Source organism: Beta vulgaris, chromosome 6 (genome assembly GCF_026745355.1).
Source record: "Beta vulgaris subsp. vulgaris cultivar EL10 chromosome 6, EL10.2, whole genome shotgun sequence".
Taxonomy (NCBI): Eukaryota; Viridiplantae; Streptophyta; class Magnoliopsida; order Caryophyllales; family Amaranthaceae; genus Beta; species Beta vulgaris.
This window is the reverse complement of record NC_079207.1, coordinates 64,784,456-64,808,806: the sequence shown is the minus strand read 5'-3', so window position 1 is coordinate 64,808,806 and position 24,351 is coordinate 64,784,456. Positions and strand designations below refer to the sequence as shown.

General features: G+C 37.0%; 1 protein-coding gene across 1 annotated transcript; it reads right to left on the bottom strand.

Moving 5' to 3' along the window:
* Nucleotides 1–148: 148 nt before the first annotated feature.
* LOC104897460 (ADP-ribosylation factor GTPase-activating protein AGD3) lies at nucleotides 149–21,425 on the bottom strand. The gene is made up of 19 exons (XM_010684343.4): nucleotides 20,746–21,425; nucleotides 19,288–19,364; nucleotides 17,055–17,155; nucleotides 16,683–16,753; nucleotides 14,193–14,255; nucleotides 11,905–11,949; nucleotides 11,103–11,168; nucleotides 10,948–10,995; nucleotides 10,768–10,863; nucleotides 10,153–10,194; nucleotides 6,636–6,851; nucleotides 6,380–6,511; nucleotides 6,055–6,279; nucleotides 5,858–5,944; nucleotides 5,434–5,769; nucleotides 2,903–3,048; nucleotides 2,724–2,817; nucleotides 2,017–2,507; nucleotides 149–633 (listed from the first exon to the last, which is right to left on the bottom strand). The coding sequence occupies exons 1-19, from the start codon at nucleotides 20,788–20,790 to the stop codon at nucleotides 519–521; spliced, it is 2,496 nt and encodes an 831-aa protein (XP_010682645.1). The 5' UTR covers nucleotides 20,791–21,425; the 3' UTR covers nucleotides 149–518.
* Between the last annotated feature and the right edge of the window lie 2,926 nt (nucleotides 21,426–24,351).

Below are 24,351 nucleotides of genomic sequence, written 5' to 3'. Positions count from 1 at the left end.
TTCTGATAAGAAAATCTTATACCAGAATATATCAGATGTCGCGCATCGTATAAAAAAATATATAATGGAACTGCAACCACAAAAAAAAAAGGGTTTCTTACAGAATAAAGCTTCATAGTTGATGGGAAACATATGAATACCAGTATGCTACTGCAAAATGCTCACTTTTCATTTACTGGTTTTTTTTTTGTGTTTTTTGTTTCCTTTCAATCTCAAATTAGATACAAGGAAGCACAACGCTCAAGCTACACCTCAAGAAAAAATTAGAAATAAAAAGAAAGAAAGGAGAAAAATATAATGTACACACGACACAACACAACTGCCTATACTGAAATTGTTCAAAGATCTAGGACTAGCTCAACATATTTCTACTGCAACTGCTTTTGATATTCTTCCATCAAATATACAAAAAATTACAATTCTACACAACCTATTCATAACTACAGCAACAACAGCTTCAAAATATATAGTACACTCCCCCACCCCCCTTTACCTTCTATTCTCTTCCCAAGTGACTTTTACCCTCTGGAATATGACAACAAGGAAAGTACCTCAGGATCGTCGAAATTCGAAACCTTGGCAATATCAAAGGCGGTTCTACTTTCTGCATCCACAGCCTGAGGATCTGCACCCCTGATAAGTGATTCAACAGATTATACACACATCAGTCAGAATGGTAAAACATCGTGATTTAATACAGGTTGCAAATGTTGCCCTTTTTCACAGCATTCACATAAACAGAAGCGCAGACATTTACTAGATGTCCCCCAAGGAACATTATCATATTTTTCAGTATTGCATAATTTATCTTTCCAGCTTCTGTGCTGCAAGAAGCAGAAGTGCTTAAAAATGCTATTATGAAACGCTGGAACCAATCTAGACCAACAATGCCTTTAATCTTAAAATCAAGGGAATACTAAGCTCTGCTGCTAAAACAAAGTAAAGAAGTTCAGAAAGACCACAGAAGTTCAAACACATAATTGTGCATGACGAGGAAAAGATTCATTAAAAAGTTAACATAGCTAAGGCACATAGCCAAGGCTCATTAGATCATGTATTATAGTGAGAACTGTAATGCCTCACAGCACACACACACACACACTGTCTCTCTCTCTCTATAATAGGGGAACTCTTACCATTATCAGAGAAGACTCACTTGAGAGGCAAGAGGGGGAAGGAGCACACTACTGCTCCAGCAAAAGCCTCGGACCACCCGGGGAAGATACGGCAACCCACCCCCCCCCCCCTCCTCTTTCATCAATGACAAAGATGTAGAGAGTTGAGACTCATGTGAAGGGAAAATAATAGTCTCCTCAGCTTGTCTAAAGTGTTAGTGTAATCAATAGACTTCAACACGCGTAAAGCATCAACTCTCAATGCACGTTGTATCTACGGATGAGGGTTTCAACCTACTTGTAAATAAATACTAAAGAGGGATTCAACCCAGAAGGGGGAGGGGGGGGGGGGTAAAGATAATCATCAATGATTGAACTTTTTCCTCTAAGGCCTAACATTGCTAAATGCTACTCCCTCTATCTAAAGCTTGCCCAATATGATTTCTTGCTTTCCTCAAAAGCTCTGCATTGGTGGGAGATTTGTTCATTTGCACATAAATCAAAAAGACAAAGTGGTCACAATTTATCCAAGTAAGAGAAAGGGTAGCCTTTAAAGGACAGCCAAAATTAGGATATGGGGTAAACATTCAGGGACGGAGAGAATACTAATTGACGATTTAATTAATCTATATTTGTGTAGGAGAAAAAACTATGTAGTGGGGTATAACAAAAGAGTACGAGAGAGAGCATAGTGGGATAAATCACCACTGTGGGACAAAAAAAAACAGGACCAAGTGATGAAGCAAAGATAGTGAGGAGTGAGGACGTGCCACCATTGTACATGCTCTTAGGACATAGGTGGAGCTAAACTTGCTTAAGCTGACAGGTCACAAAAAATATTATCTAACAATGAATTATAAAGACATCATAACAGCTAATAAAGAAAGAAAATGGAAGTTACCTTGTGAGAAGCAACCTAGCTGCTGATGCCTTTCCTTTCAGAATACATCGATGAAGTGGTGTCTGACCTCTAGCGTCCGAAGCGTTTACATTTGCGCCATACTGCAGGAGGATCTCCAACATGCCGATGTCAGAATATTCACAAGCAAGATGGAGCAAGGAGCATCCATCCAGATCTTCCATGCTCAGTATTTCATTTTCAGCAGATACACTAGACGAGCTCTCAGAAGACTTGCATGCTAAGTCTCCAGTCCATTGACTAATGTTTGGTGCATGGCTTGTCTGCTCTGGTAGACGCATTACTTTTGCAAGGGTTAAAGAAGAGTTTGAGGATGTTAGCTCATATATAGCATTAACATCTGCATCAAAGTTCACAATGTATCGGTATACGGCTTTCTTGTCATTATTACGCACTCCTTCCCAGATTTGTTGTGCTAACAACCAAAGATGTTGCGAGTCCTTTGGCTTCCGAACAAATAGCTTCTCCGCGTACTGTTTGACCAATAAGACAGATAGTTCCTCTTTAAAATATACACAAATAGCAAACTCCCCGACTGAGAATGATTATTGACTAATTATTTTGACGCAAGTGACAAGAGATAATGCTCGTTTTGATGCATCACCAATCCACCACAAAACAATGCCTTAAAATACATGATATAGAGCGAAAATTTTCTGAAAATTAGATAATGAAAGAGAAATAGTGACCTTTGCATGAATGAACTTTTCCTTTATTGCTATTGAATCAGCAGCGCTAGGTTTGCTAACGAAAAGTTGCTGCGACTTATCAGCCTTCAATGAGCTTCAAAACAGAAACGAGATATACAGTTGAGGATAATATGAGTATGTGAAATGTATTATGTTGCAGAAAGCAAGGATTTATTTACCTTGAAGCCGGAAGATCGACATGAAAAGCACCTTTTGATCGCAAAAGTTCTTCCCATACTGAATTCGCAAAAGAATTCCCCAATGACTGAAATAATGAAATAACCGAGGGTTCCCACACTTTAACATCAAGTGTGAGTGATCTCACCTATAGATTAAGAGTCATGGAAACAGGTGAAGAATACCGGGAGATGAAATATGATGCACTATTCTTGAAAAAATTACAATACATTCTGAAAAAATATTTGCCAGTAAACAACTTCAAAGAAAACCCCACCCCTTTCCACAGTACGAAAGGGAACAGAAATAACAATACGTATTTAGTAACGATAGAGACAACAGCAAATGATATAAATCTGAAATCCCAAATGAAAGAATAGATCTCAAAACATGCAAATGTATAGGGTTCAAAGCACACAAGCAACGAGGAAAACGGTTTGTATTAGCAAAACAACCCTAGAATAACAAGCAAGCACAAAGCTCAATTATGATCAATATCGATTTACATGAATTATACGATCCTAGGTCTATATCTATAGCTAGACAGTCTCGCTCCGCAGTCCAACACGAAAGAAGAAACAAAAAGAAGTTAGGAAGATAAGAGCCAATGAACCGCAAATAAGTACATGCATTCTTTTCTAAACTACGTCGTTTATCATTTTTAGAGTCTATAATTTTAAAAAATTATTGTTATTTCCTTCCTTAAATTTTGCAACTAAAGATTCTTTTTCAAATTTAAAGTAAAAAGGTATAAAATCTTTTACCTTAAGTATAGATGTTCATTTATTTTCATTATAACCTTTGTTCTTTTATAAATATAAATTTACACGTTCTTTATTTTAGGTCGTGTGTTCTTTTTTAAAGTAGAAAAGTTGTTGAAAAAAGTTCGTGTTCTTTTATATAAATGGTATGTTCTTTTTGGGTGCACAATGAGCATTGTGCACCCTAGTGCATAATCCACGCTTAGCCAATGAACCGACCTATATGATAAATGAACTAACCCAATAATTAACTGTTACAACTGAAAAACTATTCAAAGGCCAAAACACCTACAATAAGTCAAATAACAATAGAGGCTCACTTGAAAATCCCTTACATAACACGTAAGGTAAAACCAAGAGAATTTCCAAATACAACATTGAAGATTGGTATAAGAATTGGTCTTGATCCGCATCATTAACACTCTTGTCAAATTATTCAGCATCCTGCAGTCACAGAGAACTAATAGGAATAGGACCCAACTTCCAATTCTTGTTTTCTAAAAAAGTATTTCATCAAAGCTTCTACCTAATTACCAAGAAAAAATACACCCATAAATCACAAGAGATAAACAGGACACAAGACTGATTATCTTTGATGTGTCAAAATTCTTTTGAGGTTGATGACTATGCATATCCTTCAATGCTTAGAAGATCAAAAACAGTTCAAAGGATGAGAACGATTGAATTGACGAAGTGCCTATTAGAGTTCAGGACAGGGAGAACCATAATACTTTCTAGGTACTTTGTGAGAAAGGTATTTGCGCAGCTTTGAGGGCTAGTAATTTATCGCCTTGCCTTTAAGGAGAAAAAAATGCAGATCAATACTTTTCTTATAACTATATTTACTGTTTTCTTTATGAACTCTCTTAGTTTTACCTTACTCTGAAGGAAAATTCTATGTGGTGACTTTGCGTTATGCAAAATATATATGGTAGGGAAAAAAAGTTGATTTTCTAATAGCAACCCCCTGTTATTGTATAGCTAGACGTGACTTTTAAATATCAAAGTATCGTGGAACATCTGATAAAACAACATCAGACATGACATTAGACATAACTATTCCAACGTCTAAAGTAAGAGAATTTTCAACATGCTAGAACAAAGTCACAAACCAAACTCTGGTGTCATATTTAAGGATCTTCCCAGACGGATGACTGCCTCTGGATAAATAAAGCAAAAGAAAATCAGCTCGAAGTAGTCTGATGGTTAAGATAGTTGGAGTTATCTACAAAGTAAAATTTTGGTTTGCATTGGTCATTTTCTCACATGTGACTGGACCCAACAACTCTCCCCAAAATTTCGGGTATCTGATTCTTCCAAGTAGGGTCATGGTTGACTTTCTTGCCAACCAAATATGTCAGTTACCTGGAAATGACCCCACCCCCCCACCCCCCCAATGTTAAATTATTTTCTGTCCATAGCTATCATTTAGAACATAGATGATGGACACCCAAAAATGGAGCCTAGTGCTAGTGATGGAGATAATTGAAAAAACACACAATTACCCATTAAGGAACCTGGCATTGGCAAAGTCAGAGGAGCTCCGGATGTAAAGTCTAGATTCTAAACAGCACAAATTCTTTAAGAGGTGGTTTTTAATGAATCACAGTGAAAAGAGAGGGAGAAAGTGTTCCATACTTCTAGACCAGTCAGTCCAGCTAATTATCATCATCGGAATATGTCAACAGGATTAGGAGAAAATGATCCACGGATAAGGACAAAAGAAGTGATCATAAACCAAAAAAAGCAAGTGATCAACTAGGAGAATTCACCTTTGATATGTGAACACCGAGGTTGCGATGAACACCAGAACATTCAATGCAAACAAGTAATCCTAGATTTAAGGAAGCCCAATCAGGTTCTGGGGCACCACAATCGGCACATTTGTCATTACCACCAACCTTCCTCAGCAGATCAATTGGCTTTTCAGACTTCATAAATGACCTTTGTTGCATGGAACTTCTCAGTGAGCGGTCATGATGCGCAGCCGTGAGGCATCTCTCAGATGTATTCTCTTCATTTGCGGCATGATCAAAATCAGAACTTTCAACAGAGCTACTCTCACTAGTAGACCGGTGAAGACTGCCCATTGGAGTAGCAGATAGACACTAGAAAAGAAATGGCTCAGAATCATAAGCAGGCAGAAAGTGGAAGAAGAAAACAAGCTGGCTCAGACATCCAAGGCTGAAGGCTTACCCTTTCAGGGGTTTGAGAGCTTAACAATGAAGCAATGACCCCTGTTATTTTCTCAATCCAATCCATTTGATCCAGAGCACTTTCTGCCTGCACTTGGAAGCAGTTGATGACAGGTTTTAGAATCAAATCCAGCACCAGTTTTTACTAACCATTATATAAAACACGAGCATAAGACAAAAAATTAAACATTTATGAACCTGTAATGTATAGTTCTTTGTTGGTGAGATAATTCTGAAGCAAAAACGCAAATCTGACTGGTCAGCATCAACTTTAATGGTCGCTGTTAACAGATTCACAGTATGATGGGCAACAGATTTTTCATCATGCACACCACCATGATAATGTGATGAAAGCCAGCGACTTAGCAAACCAGAGCCAAGTTCGGAACTATTCCTTTGACCAGAACTACGAGGTGCAGAGCTCTGTAACCAAGACCCAATAAAAGCAGTCAGTAAAAAGGGACAATTGCCGGACACTTTTTGTGTCGTGCTTCCTGAGACAAATTCCATCAAGCTTACTTACAGATGGTTTGCTGGACTCCTTCCGGTAGTAATATAGCATTCCTCGACTATCAAGGACAAAAAACCTCCTTTTCCAGTCACCTCTCAAGTTAGACGAGCGTTTTGAGAGATAACCCTGTCTTATGGTTTGAACCTATAAAAGTAAACAAAGTTTAATGCAGCTCTGACAAACATTACAATATTTAAAAAAGTTCAAAAGAAGAATCTAAAACCAAACAGTATACCAAGAAAGGTGAATCAGAATACATCCATTATACCTTTCCCTTCGCAGCAGATTGCATAACTGCATCAATGGTTTTATGTGAACTTCTACCAATTGCTTGTATTCCATCACCATTAGGGGACCCATTAGATCCATTGGAGCAAAACCTACTCTCTCGATCAATTTGTCTTTTGTACTCCTGCATTCTTTCACTAAGAGCTGCCTGCTCATAGTTGGACCTTTCTCTTGATTGCTGAGCATACGTCAAGACCTACAAACAAAGATAGAGAATGAATCAGATGAGAGATACAAATTGTTATATTTATCCTAGTCTGATGATAGACAAGCCTTTACATCATCCAGAAAACGAAATTTACAATCTGAAGAAGATCAGGGTTAAGAAGAAATGGAAGCAAAGATATTTGATCAAACATGCATGCTAAGTGCCTAAAAGTTTCGTGCAACCACACCTGACAAGAACTATGTACACTCAATAACGTTTTAGTAAAACATAACTGCATTGTAATGAACTTACATAATGGGGAGGGAAGCGTAGGAATGCAATTTAAATCAGTCAGCAGCAGCTTGTGGCGGAAGGAAGAGAGTTAATTAGAGGAAGGGGAGAAAAGAGAATCAGAATTGGTATAAATAGAGGAGAGTAAAGAGAGGGAAGATAAAGTGTCATTCTAACTTGTTTAGCTTAGTTTGGGAGAAATTCAAGCCTCTTGGATGCTTGAAAAATATCATCAGTTTTATGCAAATTTCAAGATTACCAATCGAAGTTCATCCCTTATTTCTTAATTTTCTTCACTAATCTGCCTGAGCCACTTTAACTCTTAACAGTTCCTAACACCTCCTGCATTATTCCAATCTTCGAAAGAACATCACGATGATTCAGGGATAAGCGATGTAAAAACTTAACTTAAGTTAGCTGCTGATTGGTTCTGGCCTGGGATGCCCAAAGATGTGGCCATCCAGTCCAAAATTGTGCCACATGCTAGCAACAAAAGGCTTCCACAAAAAAAAAAAAAAATTGTGGCTTACTATAACCAATTGCCTTGCCACCTAAGTGTGGGATGAAATTGCGACAGATTTCATCAAGGACTGCATCTCGCAATAGCCTGTAACACTACTCTGGTAGTGGTGGATAGATTCTTAAGTCTTAAATGTGCACACTTCAGTGGACCTTGGATATCCATTTTCAGCACTCTGGCCTCCTTTATGTTTATCAACGATATAGTGTGATAATTTGGTTTTCCCTTAGCAAGTGTCTCAACCAGGGATAGAATCTCCATAAGCACATTTTAGAAGTTATATTGCTTGGCTTGCAAGGGGCTTCCTTTAAAAGCAGTAAAAGATAACACCCATAAATTGCCGGGAAATACGAGATCCTCAACAGATGCATTGAAACTTATTTAAGGCCATGTCACTCGAATTTTGGTACGCATATCGTTCATGTATATGTAGTTAAGTCTCCAACTTAGCTATATAGCTCCTCCATCACATATCAATTCAAAGTTTAAACACTTATCGTGGCACATAGTTTTAGGAGACATGCTGTTGCGTGATTATCCATTGTTATTTTATAAGAAGTTAGATGTGATAAGGGAGAGTGGAGTATTATTTTATTAAAGGAGAGAGAACGATGTAATTTTTTAATAAAAGGGGCAAAGATAATGTTTGCTACACATCCACCCCTCAATAGACTTCCCCTTTCTACTTTTGACGCTATTCATAAGTAAAGAAAATCTTCCAAATTTAGTTCCAATATTTAAGAAAAAACAGTCATGTGGGGTCTTGTTTGATTCGTGTCATTGTGTACATTACGAAAATTAACCTTTTATAATTTTTACTAATATGTATCAAATTTAATAATGACATGAAATGTGCATTGGCAAATGTGAAAAGGAGAAATGGGAAGTCTATTGGGACACGCAGGGAGTTTTTTGGTAGGAGAAAGAAGGGTAGGATAAGAAACCGGTGTAACATAATTCTCGTATCTCCCCGCGAATTGCGATCCGAAAAAAGTGAATTATGGTCGATTTGGCCTATTTTTGGCCCATTTTGGGCGAACCACGAGCGGAAAAAAAGTAACTATATAGCGAATTATGTTACACTGGACAAAACCATTAAAATAGTAGTGGACAGTTTGGAAGCCATACTCTAAATAACAAAGCAGCACTTCTTGATGATTTACAAGACAATCTTATCAAGGCTCAACAAAAGATGAATCTCACTACTGACATCAAGAGGAGAGCACAGGCTTATGAAGTGCGAGATAGAGTCTTTCTTGAGCTTCAGCCGGACCAAAAAAGATCATTAGCCAAACATAACATCACGGACACGGTCCATTTTTGACTCGGGGAGCAGCCGAGCGGCATTGGTAAAATCCCTATCAATAATGTCCTTTCTTCCTCTCCCCATTTGAAGGTCTTGTTACCCTGATGGTCTACCTTTCTTAAGGCCTCAAACTACTTTTTAAAGAGCATATGAAAGCCGGGGACAACTATCGTATTATCCCTAAAAGGGGGACTCTCTTTCGAAAGCCGGGGTCAGATATCTCCTAAATGCTTGAGAAGTTTGCAGCTTGTTTTATGGGCCTTGGCCGAAAAGGTATCTTTGTCTTTCACGTTTCAAGTTCAACAAGGCGATTGGGGAGCCATATGTGTTCTCTTGTATTCCAGCACATATCTGCCCAGATCTCGAAATTTCTCTTAAAGCCAAAGGCTATATAGGATGTGCGGACTATTGATTAAAAAGACTTTTCTATAAAACTGGTGTCAACTTCCAGCCTTTGAGGCTACTTGGGAACATTTTTTGGTTATAGGTTTCCTCCCTACCACCATGAAGACAAGGTGAAACTTTGGGCAGTGTGTAATGCAATGCTCCCACCCAAGGCAAGCTATTAACCTGAGGTATGCAAGATGAAAGATCCAAGTCCAAGGATAATGTAAGAACTGAAATTGAACCTGTCAGAAAATCATGCGGTTGCAAAGGCTTATTACAAGGGAGAAGGACGGATTAGAATTGTAATAAAAAGAAAAGTGTAGAGAAAAGGTCATTATGAGGATTGCAATTTCTCTTCTTTTGGGAGTGTTTTAGATTCTTGTGGCCCTGTTCTTATAACAAAATGAGGCCCTATTATAAGTAGAAGCGTGACTTGGGAAACTTTGGGAAAGAGGTATCAGTAATAGAAGAGAGAGAAAGGAGTATTCATTGTAATTGAGAAAAATATCAGATATTTTTCCACCTAGGCTTAACCTCAATATTGGTCCCCTAGAAAATGTGGCCCTGTGTTGTATACCTTTATGCACATGCCAAAATCCGGCCTTGCTTAAAGCTTAGATATTCTATAAACAGCTATCTTTAGCAATAATCAAAATATATCTTTCTTTGCAAATTTTCTTCTTCGGTTTTCTTTGATTTACTCAGGTCGTTACAATCCTATAGAAAGCACTATGCAAACCATTTTTCCATAACAGACAGCAAAATGAAGGCATAGGAGAGCGATCGACAGGGATATATCTCTTAATTTGCTCATAATTTTCAGGAGGAGATAAAAGTAAGCAAACCTGATTTATATATGGCTCCATTTGATGCAACAGCTCATAACCCTGTAAAAGGTACAGTTGTAATTAGTCAAACAAACAGCTCATAGCCCTTTCATTTCATCTCTCACTTCTCTCACATCTCCTTTCTATCCCCATCAATTTATCCAAGATAATTAACAACCCTCTTCATCCTAAATCTTCATCAACTACAACATTTCCGACTAAAATTATGCAGAGCACTTAACAAACACAAAAATAAATACATCAACATTACCCAAATGCCTCTAAAGAAGCTTTTTCCATCAGCACACTAAGGAGTAAAAAGGAATTGGATGAACATAGCCTTTACCCTACAATAATAAAGAAGCTACTTCCCATATACCCTTCCTTTGATATACGGCTTTCTGCTACTTCATAACAGATTTGAAGTGGAGGCAATTTTACTTATCACTCTAGTTTAGTCCATTAAGATACAATGTGAAAGAATAGTGTACCTTTGACTGCATAAAATTGCAAACTCTTGAACCCCATCCACCACATATTTCTAGAAGTTGGCAAAGAAAATTCTCCTTCTATAAAGCAAGAAATACCAAACTAAAACAATTGAGACTGATAAGATGGTATCATATCAAAGACCTGCTTGAAGTAACGCAGATGTGCATCCATAGTCCCACTAACTGCTTCGAGGAATTCAAATCTCTTTTTCGCTTCAATGTTAGAAAGAGTGGTCACCTGAATTCAGAAAATTCCAGAATAGAGATAAGTTTGCGAACATAAAGACAGGCATAGAGAAATGGATAATAAGACATCGAATACCAGACTGAAGCGAGCTTGCTCAAATGTGGATCGTGCCTGATGCAGCTCCTAATTTCAAAAAAATAATCAAGTATACATTGTAAGATGATGACCAACACCAAATGAACACAGTGCATGTTTCTGGATATTGCCAGCATATCTAAATTTGATTATACCTCCTCCAAGACAGTAGCAACATCACTTCTAGTTCCCTTCCTAATTGACAGAAACTTCTCACGTGCCTGTGTCAATAACATTATTGTCAAGGATTATTGAGCTTAATTAACAAGTAGCAATTATAAGAACTATTTAAAAACCATTACATGGAAGGCTTGTGTTCTGCCTCAACTACAATTATTGATACAGAATATAGGCAAGACCTCAAGTGTTATATCTCATAATGTTATCTCCAACTAGATAAATTTATGAAATATGCTCCTAAGCTTATTGCATGAGAGTATTATCATCAATCAAAACGGCTGGTCATAAGCAACGACCAGACCACCTAGTTATATGGCCAGGCTCTTATAGAATCTACCAATTAGATTTTCGTCGTTTGTGGATCACTTGGATAAACGCAAGACCCCTTCACATGCTATACTGCTCATGACGGTGGCTGCATTACCATGCTTAACAATTAGAACAAACTATCATTTTAGAAGCCTGTCGTGGAAGTAAATCAAATGTAATGGCCAGACATATAGCAGCAAACAATGTTGTCCCCACAAACTATACCCCTATAATATTTTCGCAAGCAAAAATCAGGAAGGAGTGTTCCTTTCTCCAAAAAAAAAAAAGACATACAAAGGCCAGCCCAACTTAAATCCATGAGACATCTCACTTGTCCGGAGGAAACAAAGAAACATTTCCTTTTTTGGTGCCTGAGGACCAGGGTGATCTCCCAATAAAATTTACACAAACATATTAAGTTGCTTATAATAAATCACACAATGTCCACAGGGAGCTCTGAATACAAACCTGATCGTATACAAGACTGGCCTTGTCAAAACGTTTACGCGCCTCCTGCAAAAAATCAAATTCTTTAGAGTAGAAAAACAAGGAACCTGAACCTGAGTATTGCTTAGGCTTCCCAATTTAATTATATAGGCGAAGTGGCAGAACTAAAACCAAGATCCAATCTCAATTGGAGAAACAACATCAAATTTACTAGATCATATACCTACTTGGCTACTTCTATGACTAATTCTGCTCCTCATTTAAAAAAACATTAATTCTCTAGCTGAACTGCAGATTTGTGACATATTTAAAGAGAAGGCTAATCATTCCCACGCATCTCTCCAAAAATTAAACCTATAAATGGCCAAGAACCGCAGGATTTGATCTTGTGCCTTAAAATAGCAAATGCATGTACTCACCACTAGGCCACTCGGTATTAACATAACATGTAGTAACTCACTCCACCTTATAACTACTTGGTCAACATGCACCCACTTCACAAAGCATGGATTTACCAAATCTGATTACCTCTGATGGGATTTTCTAGTGTTGTCTACACTCTATCCTATTCAAACTTGGTGCGATCCCAAGAACCCAGGAGACTTCCTAAAAACCTTCTTGGAAGTAGTTTTTTCATCTTGTTCACCCTCAAAAAAATTCCCCAACCAAGAAGGGAACAGAATACAGGTGAACAATTTCCAGAAACTAGCAGATTGCTTTCACACCTCTTTTAGTTAGGTAAAATGAGACAGTGGACTGTTTTCACTCACTAAGGGCATCAATGGGACAGTGGACCTTAGGGGTAGTTCTCAATCAACAATGTCAGACCTCAAAGTCAATGAAAATCAAGTAAAATAATCAACATGCTTGCTGTCATGAGGAGCAGAAGAACCTACGTAAGAATGACCTTCTAATTCATCACAAAATAGGTGTTCCACAACCTGGATAATTAACCAGTTCATCCATAATCACTAGTGATTATCCTCTGTAAGCCATCATTGAAGTCCTTATCCTCGCACCTATCTTCCTATATATAAGACTTCAAGAAGTCCAGAGCCTTAGACAACTTGCCAATGTTCTCCCAAGACAGTTTTTCCTATACCACATTGCCAACTAGGTGTGCTAATCTCGTCTTATAGCTGGGAAAGAAATATGTAAGGCAGCCACTCAGAAAAAGGGCAGCTGAGGAGAATTTTATGGGAAGACACTGTCTCTGGGAAACTTAGGTTGCTCACCTAGTATCCACCAGAAATAGGGAGGTCCCAATTAACTCAGCCTAGAGAGAGAGAGATCTAACCAACAGAGGCATAAGGGAGGAACTAGGAAGAAGACAATTTTGACACAATTAACATCCCAAAGTGGTCTCTTAGGCAAGGCATATCACCTAGGTTCACTATGTGTGGTGCTTCTACAATGGGTAATTAGGTGAAACAGTAAGACTTCTCTATTATGTTCATCCAGAATTCAAATGAACCATGAATGTGTCTCACACTCACAAGCTAAGTCAACCTGCAAATGAGTTGTTTCATGACAATGTTAGATATTGTATCATCTATGGTCTTGGTGGTGCAAATGGGTCAGCCAAAGATAAGTGATGTAGGCTCCCCTCAACTATTTTCCTACAGTACCAAAAGGCAACATTACACGTATGACTTGTAACATTTGTGTGGGCAATCAATCTTGATTTGTCCATGTTGCTAAAAATAACTATTCAGTAACAAGACGAAACTTCCTCCCAAGTCCCAATCTGTGATATTCTTAAACCTATAGCCTTAAAAGATCACAAGCTTGAATTATAACCTTTGGCCCCACACTGGAGTTTATTTCTCAAGATATGCTCAAGATGAATAATTTGGCCCCAGAGGAGATTCTTACTGAGAATCCAATAAGTTCCTAAAAGCTTCCATTTCACTATGATCTGGTCTTCCCAACAAAACTCATAACCTTTGTTAAGGCCGTCAATTGTAGATGTGGTGTAATCTATGGTCTCACTACCTAGAAGGCAACTCTAGAACAGTTTTTGACTTTTTGTCAAGCCGATGCGACTCATGGGAATAACTCCTTAATTCATAATAAGTTTCATTAAAGAGAGTAGAGAAAACAAAAATATATATGTGATATCAGCCTTAACTCGAGGTCTATGGAGATTTACTACGGAAGAATATGTAAATTTTATCAAATATTTTAGTTAAAATAACACCCAAGTGCTTGACAATATACTTCCATCTAAGCATCAATCAGCCATAACACAATACTGAGTTTGACAGCTAACAATCTATATTATAGCTCAAAAAGTAATGAATACATACCTTCACATCATGCAAATCAATATTGACAAATTGTAATAACCGGTCATTAAGCATGTGCTCAACCTGGAAAAGCGAGGATTAAACCAATTAACATAATAACCCCAATCAGCATGAAGATCAGACATCTCCACCAACCTTAATAAGTCTATTTAAATGGTAAGCAAGTAAAATTCCAAGAATAAAAGCCATAAACACCTTAACTCAAGTAATTGGAAATTTAGATTAGTAAGAAAGTCTGGGCTCCTGACTTCGACTTTGCATACTAACTCGTGATTATGCCAAAATCTATACATGCTAACTACACCAACTTTTTAAGCCTTACAGCATCAAGTATTCTTTTTAACTTTATGTATACCAATTCTGCCAGCAAACATCCCGTTTGCATCTGAAACTTAGAAAGCGTACACAATCTGAAATGGAATACACAACAAAATAAGCAGGAATACACTGTGCGTAGTAAGCAAACCTAATTTAAGCTCTAGTCCGAGAAGGGAAAGATCAAGGCAAATGATAGTGACCTGGTTTAACTAGATTCCAGAAACCAAAATTTCGACAAAAACTTAGAAGGAGAGCTAAATCATTCAACAAAGAAGAATGGACCATGTTCACACAGAAAGAGGATCACTGTTACCTAATTCGAGGAACACTTTGGAACAGGGAGCGGGTACAAGATCGCAATACACTAGTTGGCCAAATTTGGTTTATCGGGGAGGAGGGGCTTTGTTTGGTACAGATTTCTAGAACATAAATCGCCATGGTTATCTATTCAATTTAATACTTGGAATTATTACAAATTTTAAGGAGAGATGACAATGAGTAAGAAGGCCAGTGCGGCATGCATACCTTTTGTATGAAATTATATAAAGTCCTTTATTAGAGATAATATAATTTCCTACTTTAGATTATCTTCATTATTTCCAGAAGGAAGTAGTAAAAAAGGAAAGTCAAAGCTCGGAAAAGACAAGACCGATCATTTCCATGTGACACGCTTAAAAACGAATTTTTCAAATTTCAATAAGGAAAAGCATATGGAAAGTCTAACAAAGCGTAAAAAGGGAAAGAGTTGAAACTATTCATTCAAGTGGGTTGCTTTCCACTTTCCAACATATCCTAACCCCTACTATTCCCAACCACAGACAAAATACTGTAGAACAACAAATTGCATGCTTGAACAAGGCAGCAATTGAAAAAAAAGAAAAAGATAAATGACCAAGCCTGATAGTAGCCGGAGAGAAGACCGTCTTTGAAACTTACATCACCATGTTCAATTTCACCTTATAAACAAAAGCACTAAGGGGAAGTTTGTTTTTGAAGTGGGGAAAGGGTTTAGGAAAGAGCAATAAGGAGCGAGGAAAAGAAAATCCTTTGATTAAAAATGTTGTTCGGCTAGGATACCCCTTTTCCTCTTCTCCACCATATTCTTACCCCCTCTCTCTAAGTACAGCTGGCCGCCACCCCCTCCCCTCATTGCCGCCCCCACATGGTCGTCCATCATCGCAGCCCCTCACCATTGCGACACCATCTCTTACCACCGCCCCCTTCTTTTTTTTCCTTCTCAACCACCATTAAATGTAAAATTTGAGGTTTGAAAGGCCAGATAAGAACTCTAGATCTAGAGTTTATTATGGTCAAATAATTTGACTGGCTAAAGCAATAAGAAAAGATATTCATCCATTTTCACTCTTGATTTTTTCTTTTTGAGTTTAGGTCATGTGTTTGAAGAACTGTTAGGTGGTTTTTTGAGTGGGTGGTGGTACCTTATGTGACGGTTTATGTTGCTCAGGTGGTGCCATGGTAATCTTCGTTCATGGTGATGGCGATTTCGGCGGCCGAATGGTGGTTTCGTAGGGTGGGTGGTGGTTTCTGTGGACAGGGTGGTAGTTAGGGTGGCGGGAGAGGTGGTGTGGGTAGCTAGGGGTAGTGGGACAACGATGGGTGTGGTGGTTTAGTAGTTTGGGTGGTTGTTCTAGTGGTTGGGGAGATGGTCAATCATTGGTCAAACTGACCACAAAGTAGACAAAGGAAAAGCAGTAAGTGAAACCTTCGGGGGCGTGGGTAATGAAAGTAGAGGAGTTTGGGGGAAAGGGGAAGGTGAAGGGAATGATTAAAATGTACTAACAAACAACAAGGGAATCAACCTATTTGATTCTCTTAGGTCTTACCCTTTCCTAAACCCCAACCAAACACCCCCCCCCCCCTAACATTTGAACAAAAAAACCGCTGGTCTAGGATTATTTCTCTACATCAAAGACAGAAAGGCAACCATCTACTTATCTGGTGGGCCAATATGGTCATCCAGTCCATGCCACCATAGAAAATTGGGTTGCAAAAAGACCACGAATCAGAAATGGCAAACCAAATGAGACTAACGAGGATAGGAAGTGAATTAGGTAGCACTAGTCAGGGCCAATGTAAAGTTTACTTCACACTGCAAACAAGTTCACTGACTTGCAACAAGAAGATGAAGAGTTTGACAGTTGAAACAATTACCTGAGAACGAAGAACTTCCTTGTAAGTTCCAATCTCTCTTAATGCTATAGTAAATTTTGTCATGACAGGACCTGGTATCAATTCATGTTCCCAGTCAATTATCTATAAACAAACATTTCGTCGAAGCAAAGACATGAAAAAATAATGAAACAATGGCAAAAATACAGCAAAATAATCTTTTTTCCAAGTCAGGGAGATATGTAGACAAACAGGCAATTTAGATCCAATAAACTATACAATTTATAATATTATTCAAAGTGCAAATAGCTACCATTAACAAAAGCATGCACCAATTGACAAATACGTGAAAAATACAAATTGTAATAACTATCTGAAATAACAAAAACTACACTGGAAGTAGTTTTAACATACCACCAAAAGCAACACTTATTGGGTCATTGTGCCCTCCTCCAAATGTTTCTAAAGCACTAGCAAAAGCAATGTCTCCATCATACGCCTCACCAAGCCCTTCACTACAAAAGTAGATAACAAACATATATTATACTTGAGTAACCTCATAAATCCCTAAGAAACATGGAAACAGCACATGCACACACACACACACACACACACACACACACACACAAATATAGATACTCTTAAAAGAAAAAGTAAATATAGAGCCCCTCTATTCCACAAAATTCTTTCGTCTTTCCATCTTAGTTTGTTACCTAAAGATCTTCCCTCTTTTGTTTCAATCTTTATCTGGTAAATGTCTTTTCCCTTTTCTACCCTACCTAGCCCCACTTGTTCGACCCACTTAATTCCACACTCGCCACGATCAAATTTTTACTCCTAATAAAAAATAAAAAATAAGACTCACTTTCACAATCTCTCTCCACTTTGCCTTAGTTTGTGAATCTACAGTGAACAGGAAGAACATTATGGAATGGAGGGGGCATATACAACAACAAGGAAGCCTTACTCCAAAAATGATTTAGGGTTGCGAACATGAACCGTGATAAGAAATCGTATCCAAGACAAATAAAACAATAAAAATAAAGGATTAAATTAGAGAGAGTAAACATTGAAAATTGAGAAAGTGAAAGTGAAGAAAGTAAGAGAGAAGACATAAAGACACAAGAAACCCAATGAAGTGTAAAGAGAAAGCCAAAATATGAGGATATAATAAAAAAATGAATAAGTTTTTATAAAATAGGGAAAAGAGAAAATAAAATAAAAAATGTGAAGAAAAACAGACAAAGGGGGCATATATAATAATAATAATAATAATAATAATAATAATAATAATAATAATAATAATAATAATAATAATAATAATAATAATTACAACAACAACAACAACAACAATAATAATATTAAATATATAAGTCAAGGGAGGAGGTGTGGTGTCCCCTTTTGAAATGACTAGAATACCCTCTAATAACTTCAATCAACATTTTCTTTTTATAAAAAAAATAAAGAATGAGAATTAATGTAACTTGTCATATGAGTAAGTCAAAAACGGAATATGCAATCACCATTAATAACCTGACAAAATAGATTGACACAATCAATTCACGAAATTAATTAGAATCTTCAATAAAAAAAAGTTAGCGATATATCGTGACAACATAATACTTCGTATTTACAAATTTCAAACAATATGGTTTATTAAAATCTATAATCGTTAAAAAATTATACTAAAGTCGCTGATAAAGAATTATTAAATCATCGACCAAATTTTCCAATGACAGAATTAAATAATTAAAAATCTGTCACTTTCAATTTAAAAAGATAATAACATCTGCAAAAAAAACCTCAAATTTACATCACTTCCAAAATAATTTTAGATAAAAAAAATGTTCATTCGTACATATAGCTATTTAAGGTTGTTGGTATGCTTCTAGTAATAATAATAAAATAAGAGTGTAGAAAGAACGAGGACAAGATCATAAACCAATAGCAAAAATTACAAATAAACCAATATCAACATGGCCATATACAGCTTTCGGACTCAAGTAACCCCTAAACGCCACAGCTTTATCCCCCAAAGAAGCTAATAGAGAAACTTTATCTTAAAGCAAAACATATGAATAAAAACAGAGAAAACTAAGAGAGATTTCCTTGGACTAGACCCATGAGCAAAGTAAAAACTCATAATAAAGATCCCAGTAATGGTAAACTAGTTGTTCCAAAGGTGGTTATTAAACTTCAGAAGCATTCAATCAAAGGTTCTCTTCATCTACATAAATGTCCAAAAGGTCACTTGACATTAATTCGTAAGTGAAATTGAACTAACTGATAAACTAACAATGCTAGAGGATACATATCAATCTATTACTGGCTAATGTCTCCTCTTAAGGCACAAAAGAGAGTATTTACTGCCACGCATCACTAGAATTGACAATACAATACTAAGATCAACTACTTAGGCTGTACTCATGTTGTTTAACTTAATACCAATAAGATGTGATTTTACCAAATAGGATTGGCTAAGAAAGAAGTATAATCTGGAAAATTGCAGCTTCGTCAAAGAAATATCTACAGAGATAAATGAAGTGTAATGCCAAAAAAGGAAAAGGAAAAATGACAACGAGACTCATGCTTGATGCTAAGGAAGCATCCAGCATTGAAATCAATGAAATATTCAGAATAGACATACGTGTATTTACGGCTTCCTTTGTAGAATTTCTGGCACCTCTCCCTTAAAGATTCAGAACTGTCCTCCAAACATTGCAGCTGCATCTCAAACACAAGGAATCATGAGTTACACGTACAAAACTCTCCAATGTGCTACCATGTGCTAGTCTGAATGTATTACCAAGTCTCCGATGTGCTAACATATGCTAGTACAAATGTATTACCTAGTGTAAATTGGACACATAACTCAACTACAATAAATTAAATAGACAACAGGAAAGAGAAAAAGGAAATGGTGTTGATTTCATAAGATAATGATTACATATCCAAATTCATCTTGTCAGTGTGTAATCACAAAAAATCGCATGTTAAGAGTGTACAAATCTATATTAAGAATTGAGATATCCAACTCTATGGAGTACAATAGAGCAACAAAATCTTATATACAAATCCACAAATCACCAATCCATCCGAAAGTCTTGAACAGAGGTATTGCCATCTAATACCACGAGCTTATGAGCCTTTGTAAGGTAAATTCCAATCTATCAACAACTTTGGGAGTACTAAAATAACTCAATTGATAAGTTGGGTTACAATCTTGAGTTCCTAACTTTTGTATTCTTCTTTCTCGCAAAAAAAAAAAAAAGGAGAAAAACTAGAAGCATCTCAATAAGCAATCATTCTAAGCTGCCTATGCTTCTCATTTTTCTGAACTTGTGAAATAAGAGCTAGTTGTTGCACACCAGGAGTAAGAGCAAATTGGAAACAAAATCTCTCTTATGGTAGGTTCAAGGCTCTAGGTATCCAAAATTCCAACCACCCCCTCCCGGACTAGGGTCGGGGTCTCTTTAGAGGCATTCGTCAAAGTTGATATTGAGTAAAAGAAAGTAATACTTAGATACACATTGTATCGTCAACCATAAACAAAAAACAACCCTTGCGCATTTGCATGTCATCCAAACAAAAATGTCATAGACAAAACTCTAGTCCTCGACTCAAAATAATTCTCATCATAAATATCAATTCAAACACACAAATAGGTAATTGAATCTTTATATACCATTAAATCAACAAAACCATCACCAACAACATACTTCCCTAACCCCGTCAATGTACAATGTAGGTGCACTACTAGCCAGCCGAAATGATACAATAGCATCAACATATGGTTTCCCTAAGACATATTCTCCACCATATAATTCTCCATTTCTACTACTGTTGTGCTATAACAGCCAGTTACAACAATCTTCTTACCAAAAAAGCTTTTGCATTATAACAACCTTCACCAAAACAAGTTAAACAAGCTCCACTATCACTCAGCATCAACAAAAGCAAAAAATAATATAGTTTCGGCCGCATTCTCCATCTATCACTTAAATTTACAGCAAAGAGTTTCTACATACGTAAAACAGAGAAGTGTTTCATTTATTTCAGAACGGAGGAAGTATTTAAAGAGAGCGAAAAAGCGGCAAAGACAGACCTGTTGGCGGAACATAGGAGAGTCATCAAGCTTTCCGAAATGCATGTTTGTAACCCAGCAATTCACAATTTACCCAAGTCGAAGCTCGATCAAACCCAGCATTAAAGCTCAAACAACAATTAAATTCACAAAATCAAGCGAGATCTCGCATTCAATTACTCAAAACCCCCAAAAATCAACCTCCACAAAATTCAAATTACAATCATAAATTTCAACTTCATCCCAAATGTATCAACAAAACAAGAACCCTAGTTCCAAACTTCATACAACAAAAAAAAAAGCAGCAAAAAAGTAAAATCAAAAAGGGAAAAAATAAAAAAGAGCGAAACCCTAGAAAAACAGCGAATGTATGTATGTCTGATTAACAGCAGATTTAGTTTGAGTAGAGTGATGATAGTGATAGCATTTAGTACAGTTAATGGGGAATTTAGAGTGATTAAAGAAATGAAAAATGTTCAGCTTTTATGTAGTTTATGCAAGTGAGAAGAAATGATTATGCTTTTTGATAGAGTTTTAGTAGACTAGTAGTGAAGTAGTGTTGTTGCTTCCATTTAAACCTGTAAAAATTGGTAAGAAAGAAATTAAAAGAGAGAGCATGTGAAAGGACTAAGGAGGAAAAAGAAGAAGGCCAGGAGGGAAAAGTATGGTAGTGTCAAAAAGAAAAAGAGGGAGACAGATTGAAAGAGACCTTCATGAATTTTTTTTGTTTTATTTTAGGACCCAAAAATTACAAACATATGACACTTTTTCCATCCCTCCTTTGTTGTTTAGTTTATTTTATTGGTTGGTATATCAACGACTAAGGCTCCGTTCTTTTATATCGAGAAAAATTGGACTGAATTGCAAAGAGAAACTGAATTGAAAATAAGTTTAAAAGAACATGGCATAAGCGTAGTGATGTAGACGGGATTTGATCACGTGTTTTAGATACCAATCAAAAGATTTTACCAACTAAACTAGAATAGAAACTGAATTACAGAGAGAAACTGAACTGAAAATAAGTCTAAAAGAACAGGGCATAAGCGCAGTGATGTAGACGGGATTCCGACGCGTGTTTTAGATACCAATCAAAAGATTTACCAACTAAACTAGAATAGAAACTGAATTACAGAGAGAAATTGAACTGAAAATAAGTCTAAAAGAACAAGGCATAAAGACGGGATTCGACCGCGGGTTTTAGATACCAGTCAAAAGATTTTACCAGCTAAACTAGAAGGCAATGTTGTTTATGTTTTTCTTTATTTCTCTTTGATCATGTGGGTTCGCTAATTTTTTTTTTAATACTTCTCTTCATTTTCTTATTATTTGTACAAATTCAAATATATACCATTTTTTTCTGCAACTTTGAATAAATATGAATAAGTTTAAATAAATTATAGTAAGTTTATATAAGTCAAATACGGTTGACTAGAGCGTACTCTTAATTAAATCATTTTCTTACTTAAATGGATTAGGTTTTTGATTTGTACAATGCATGAGATTTATCATGTTGACTGATTAGGCTACGATAGATGGATGAGAATGTAATAGAAGATATATAGAGAATGAAGGTGGAGAATAGTTGTTATAGATGAAAGGTAAAGCAATGCGTTAGACCCTAACAGAGGTTAATAATTTTCTCTTTCATCTTTCACTCCTTGCAATATCTAAGCATGCCTTATAATTCAAACAACAACAAAAAGATAAATGTTTAATATCCTTTTAGATCATAATACCAAAGTTAGACTTGACAAAAAAAAAAAAAAACCAAATCTCATAATTTCATACTATAATGACTTATTCTAGGCAAAGAGAACATAGCCTTAGTTAGTGTTTCTTCCTTTACATAAGCATTTTTTTTCCCTTGGCTTCTAAGAAGAGTGTAACAAGAAAACTTTTAGGGGGTTTTTGGTTTGGGGTCTTGTGGAAAGGGTAAGGAAATCAAGTAACATGATTCCCTATTGTTGTTTGTTTGGTCAATTTAATGATACTCTTTACCCTATCCTTATCCCCGAAATCCTCTACTTTCATTCCACCATCCCCCTTTCACTTATCCTTTCTTTGACTTATTACCAACCATCTTCATGACCACCTAACCACCACCACCACATATCAACCAGACACCACAACTTGACCCGACCCCTCCATCCCAATGCACCTCAATCAAGCCACCAACCGCCGAGACATCGCAGCTGCAGCGACAGGAAAAGGGAAGGGGAGAAGGCGTCGACCCAAGGTAGGGGTGAAGGCGACAACGTAGAGAAGGGGAGAGGGAAAAGGTGTCGCGCAGGAAGGAGAGAGGGAGAATGCATCGCATAGGAAAGTGGAGGGGGAGAACGCATCGCACAAGGAAGAGGAGGGGAAGGGAAGAGGGAGACGGTGTTGCGCGGGGAAGGGGATGGGGGAGAAGGCGTCAGCAGTGAAGGGGAGGGGGAGAAGGTGTCGCGCGGGGAGGGGGTTGGGGAGAAGGCGACGTTAGGCTATGAAAGGGATGGGGTGGGGGACGAGGGCGAAAAACAAGAGGTGGAGGAATGATTAGAGCAGGAAGAAGGTAGACTGACATTACCAACCAAACAACACTTACAATATAAGGGTTTTGCTTTCCTTTCCTCTCTACCCATTTCTTGATTTCATTCCCTTTACCACATAGCAACCAAACACCCCCTTAATGTGTACACATTGTACTTTCGTTATTCAACTTTCATTAATCCTCGCATTATTGTACACAAACTCATAAGACTATATTGTTCAAAACAAGATCATCAATTTTTCACGGGCCTTAATATGAAAGAATGGTTGAGGAACCTCTTTTTCTCTTTATTTAACATTAATATAGTACTTCAGGTTTAAGGCAATTTGGTACATTAAAATATTGAATATTCTTAATTGTCAAAAGGTGAGACTATTTAAGAAACATAAAATGATATTGGTGCAAACTTTTGTATTAGACTGAATAGATTTTGCACTTCAACTTCATGTAAATATAAAGAGTCAAAGGTCATTTTCACAGATTAAAAGAAATGCGAAAATCAAAATCGGGTGAGAGAACTTATTAAGAGAGGTGTAATAGCAATTAGGAATTACTTTTCCCTATAGGTGATCATGGGTCGGGCATTAAAAAAATTGCCCATTTGTCGGGTCATGTCGGGCCAAAATTTTGTGCCCCAAGCGCACTATTTCAGGCCAAAAAATAGACAGAAAAGTCGTTTTTGACTTGCCCAAAGCTCGTACAGAGCAAAAAAAAATTGGGCCGGGCCCGACTGCGGGCAAAAAATTCTGCCCAAAATCCCGCCCAAAAATCAGTTCGGGCCAAAATGATCACCTCTACTTTACCCCATATTGCATATTTCAAAATTCATACACAATATGTATTATTACCAATTTTTAATTGGCTTATTTCCAACCTCAAAGTTGAGGGTTCAATCTTCACTCGACCTACATACAGAAGCTAAAGGATCCCTTTACACTTTCCCTCACTCCTAAAGTGTCTAGCTACCTCGCTAACCCTGATCAAGTTGACTTGAAAGAGGTTCCTACTCGGTTGGACCTTTATCTTCCTAATTTTAAAATAAAGAATTCAAAGTTCCAAAGCAAAAAAAAAAATTTACATGCTCACTTAAAACATAA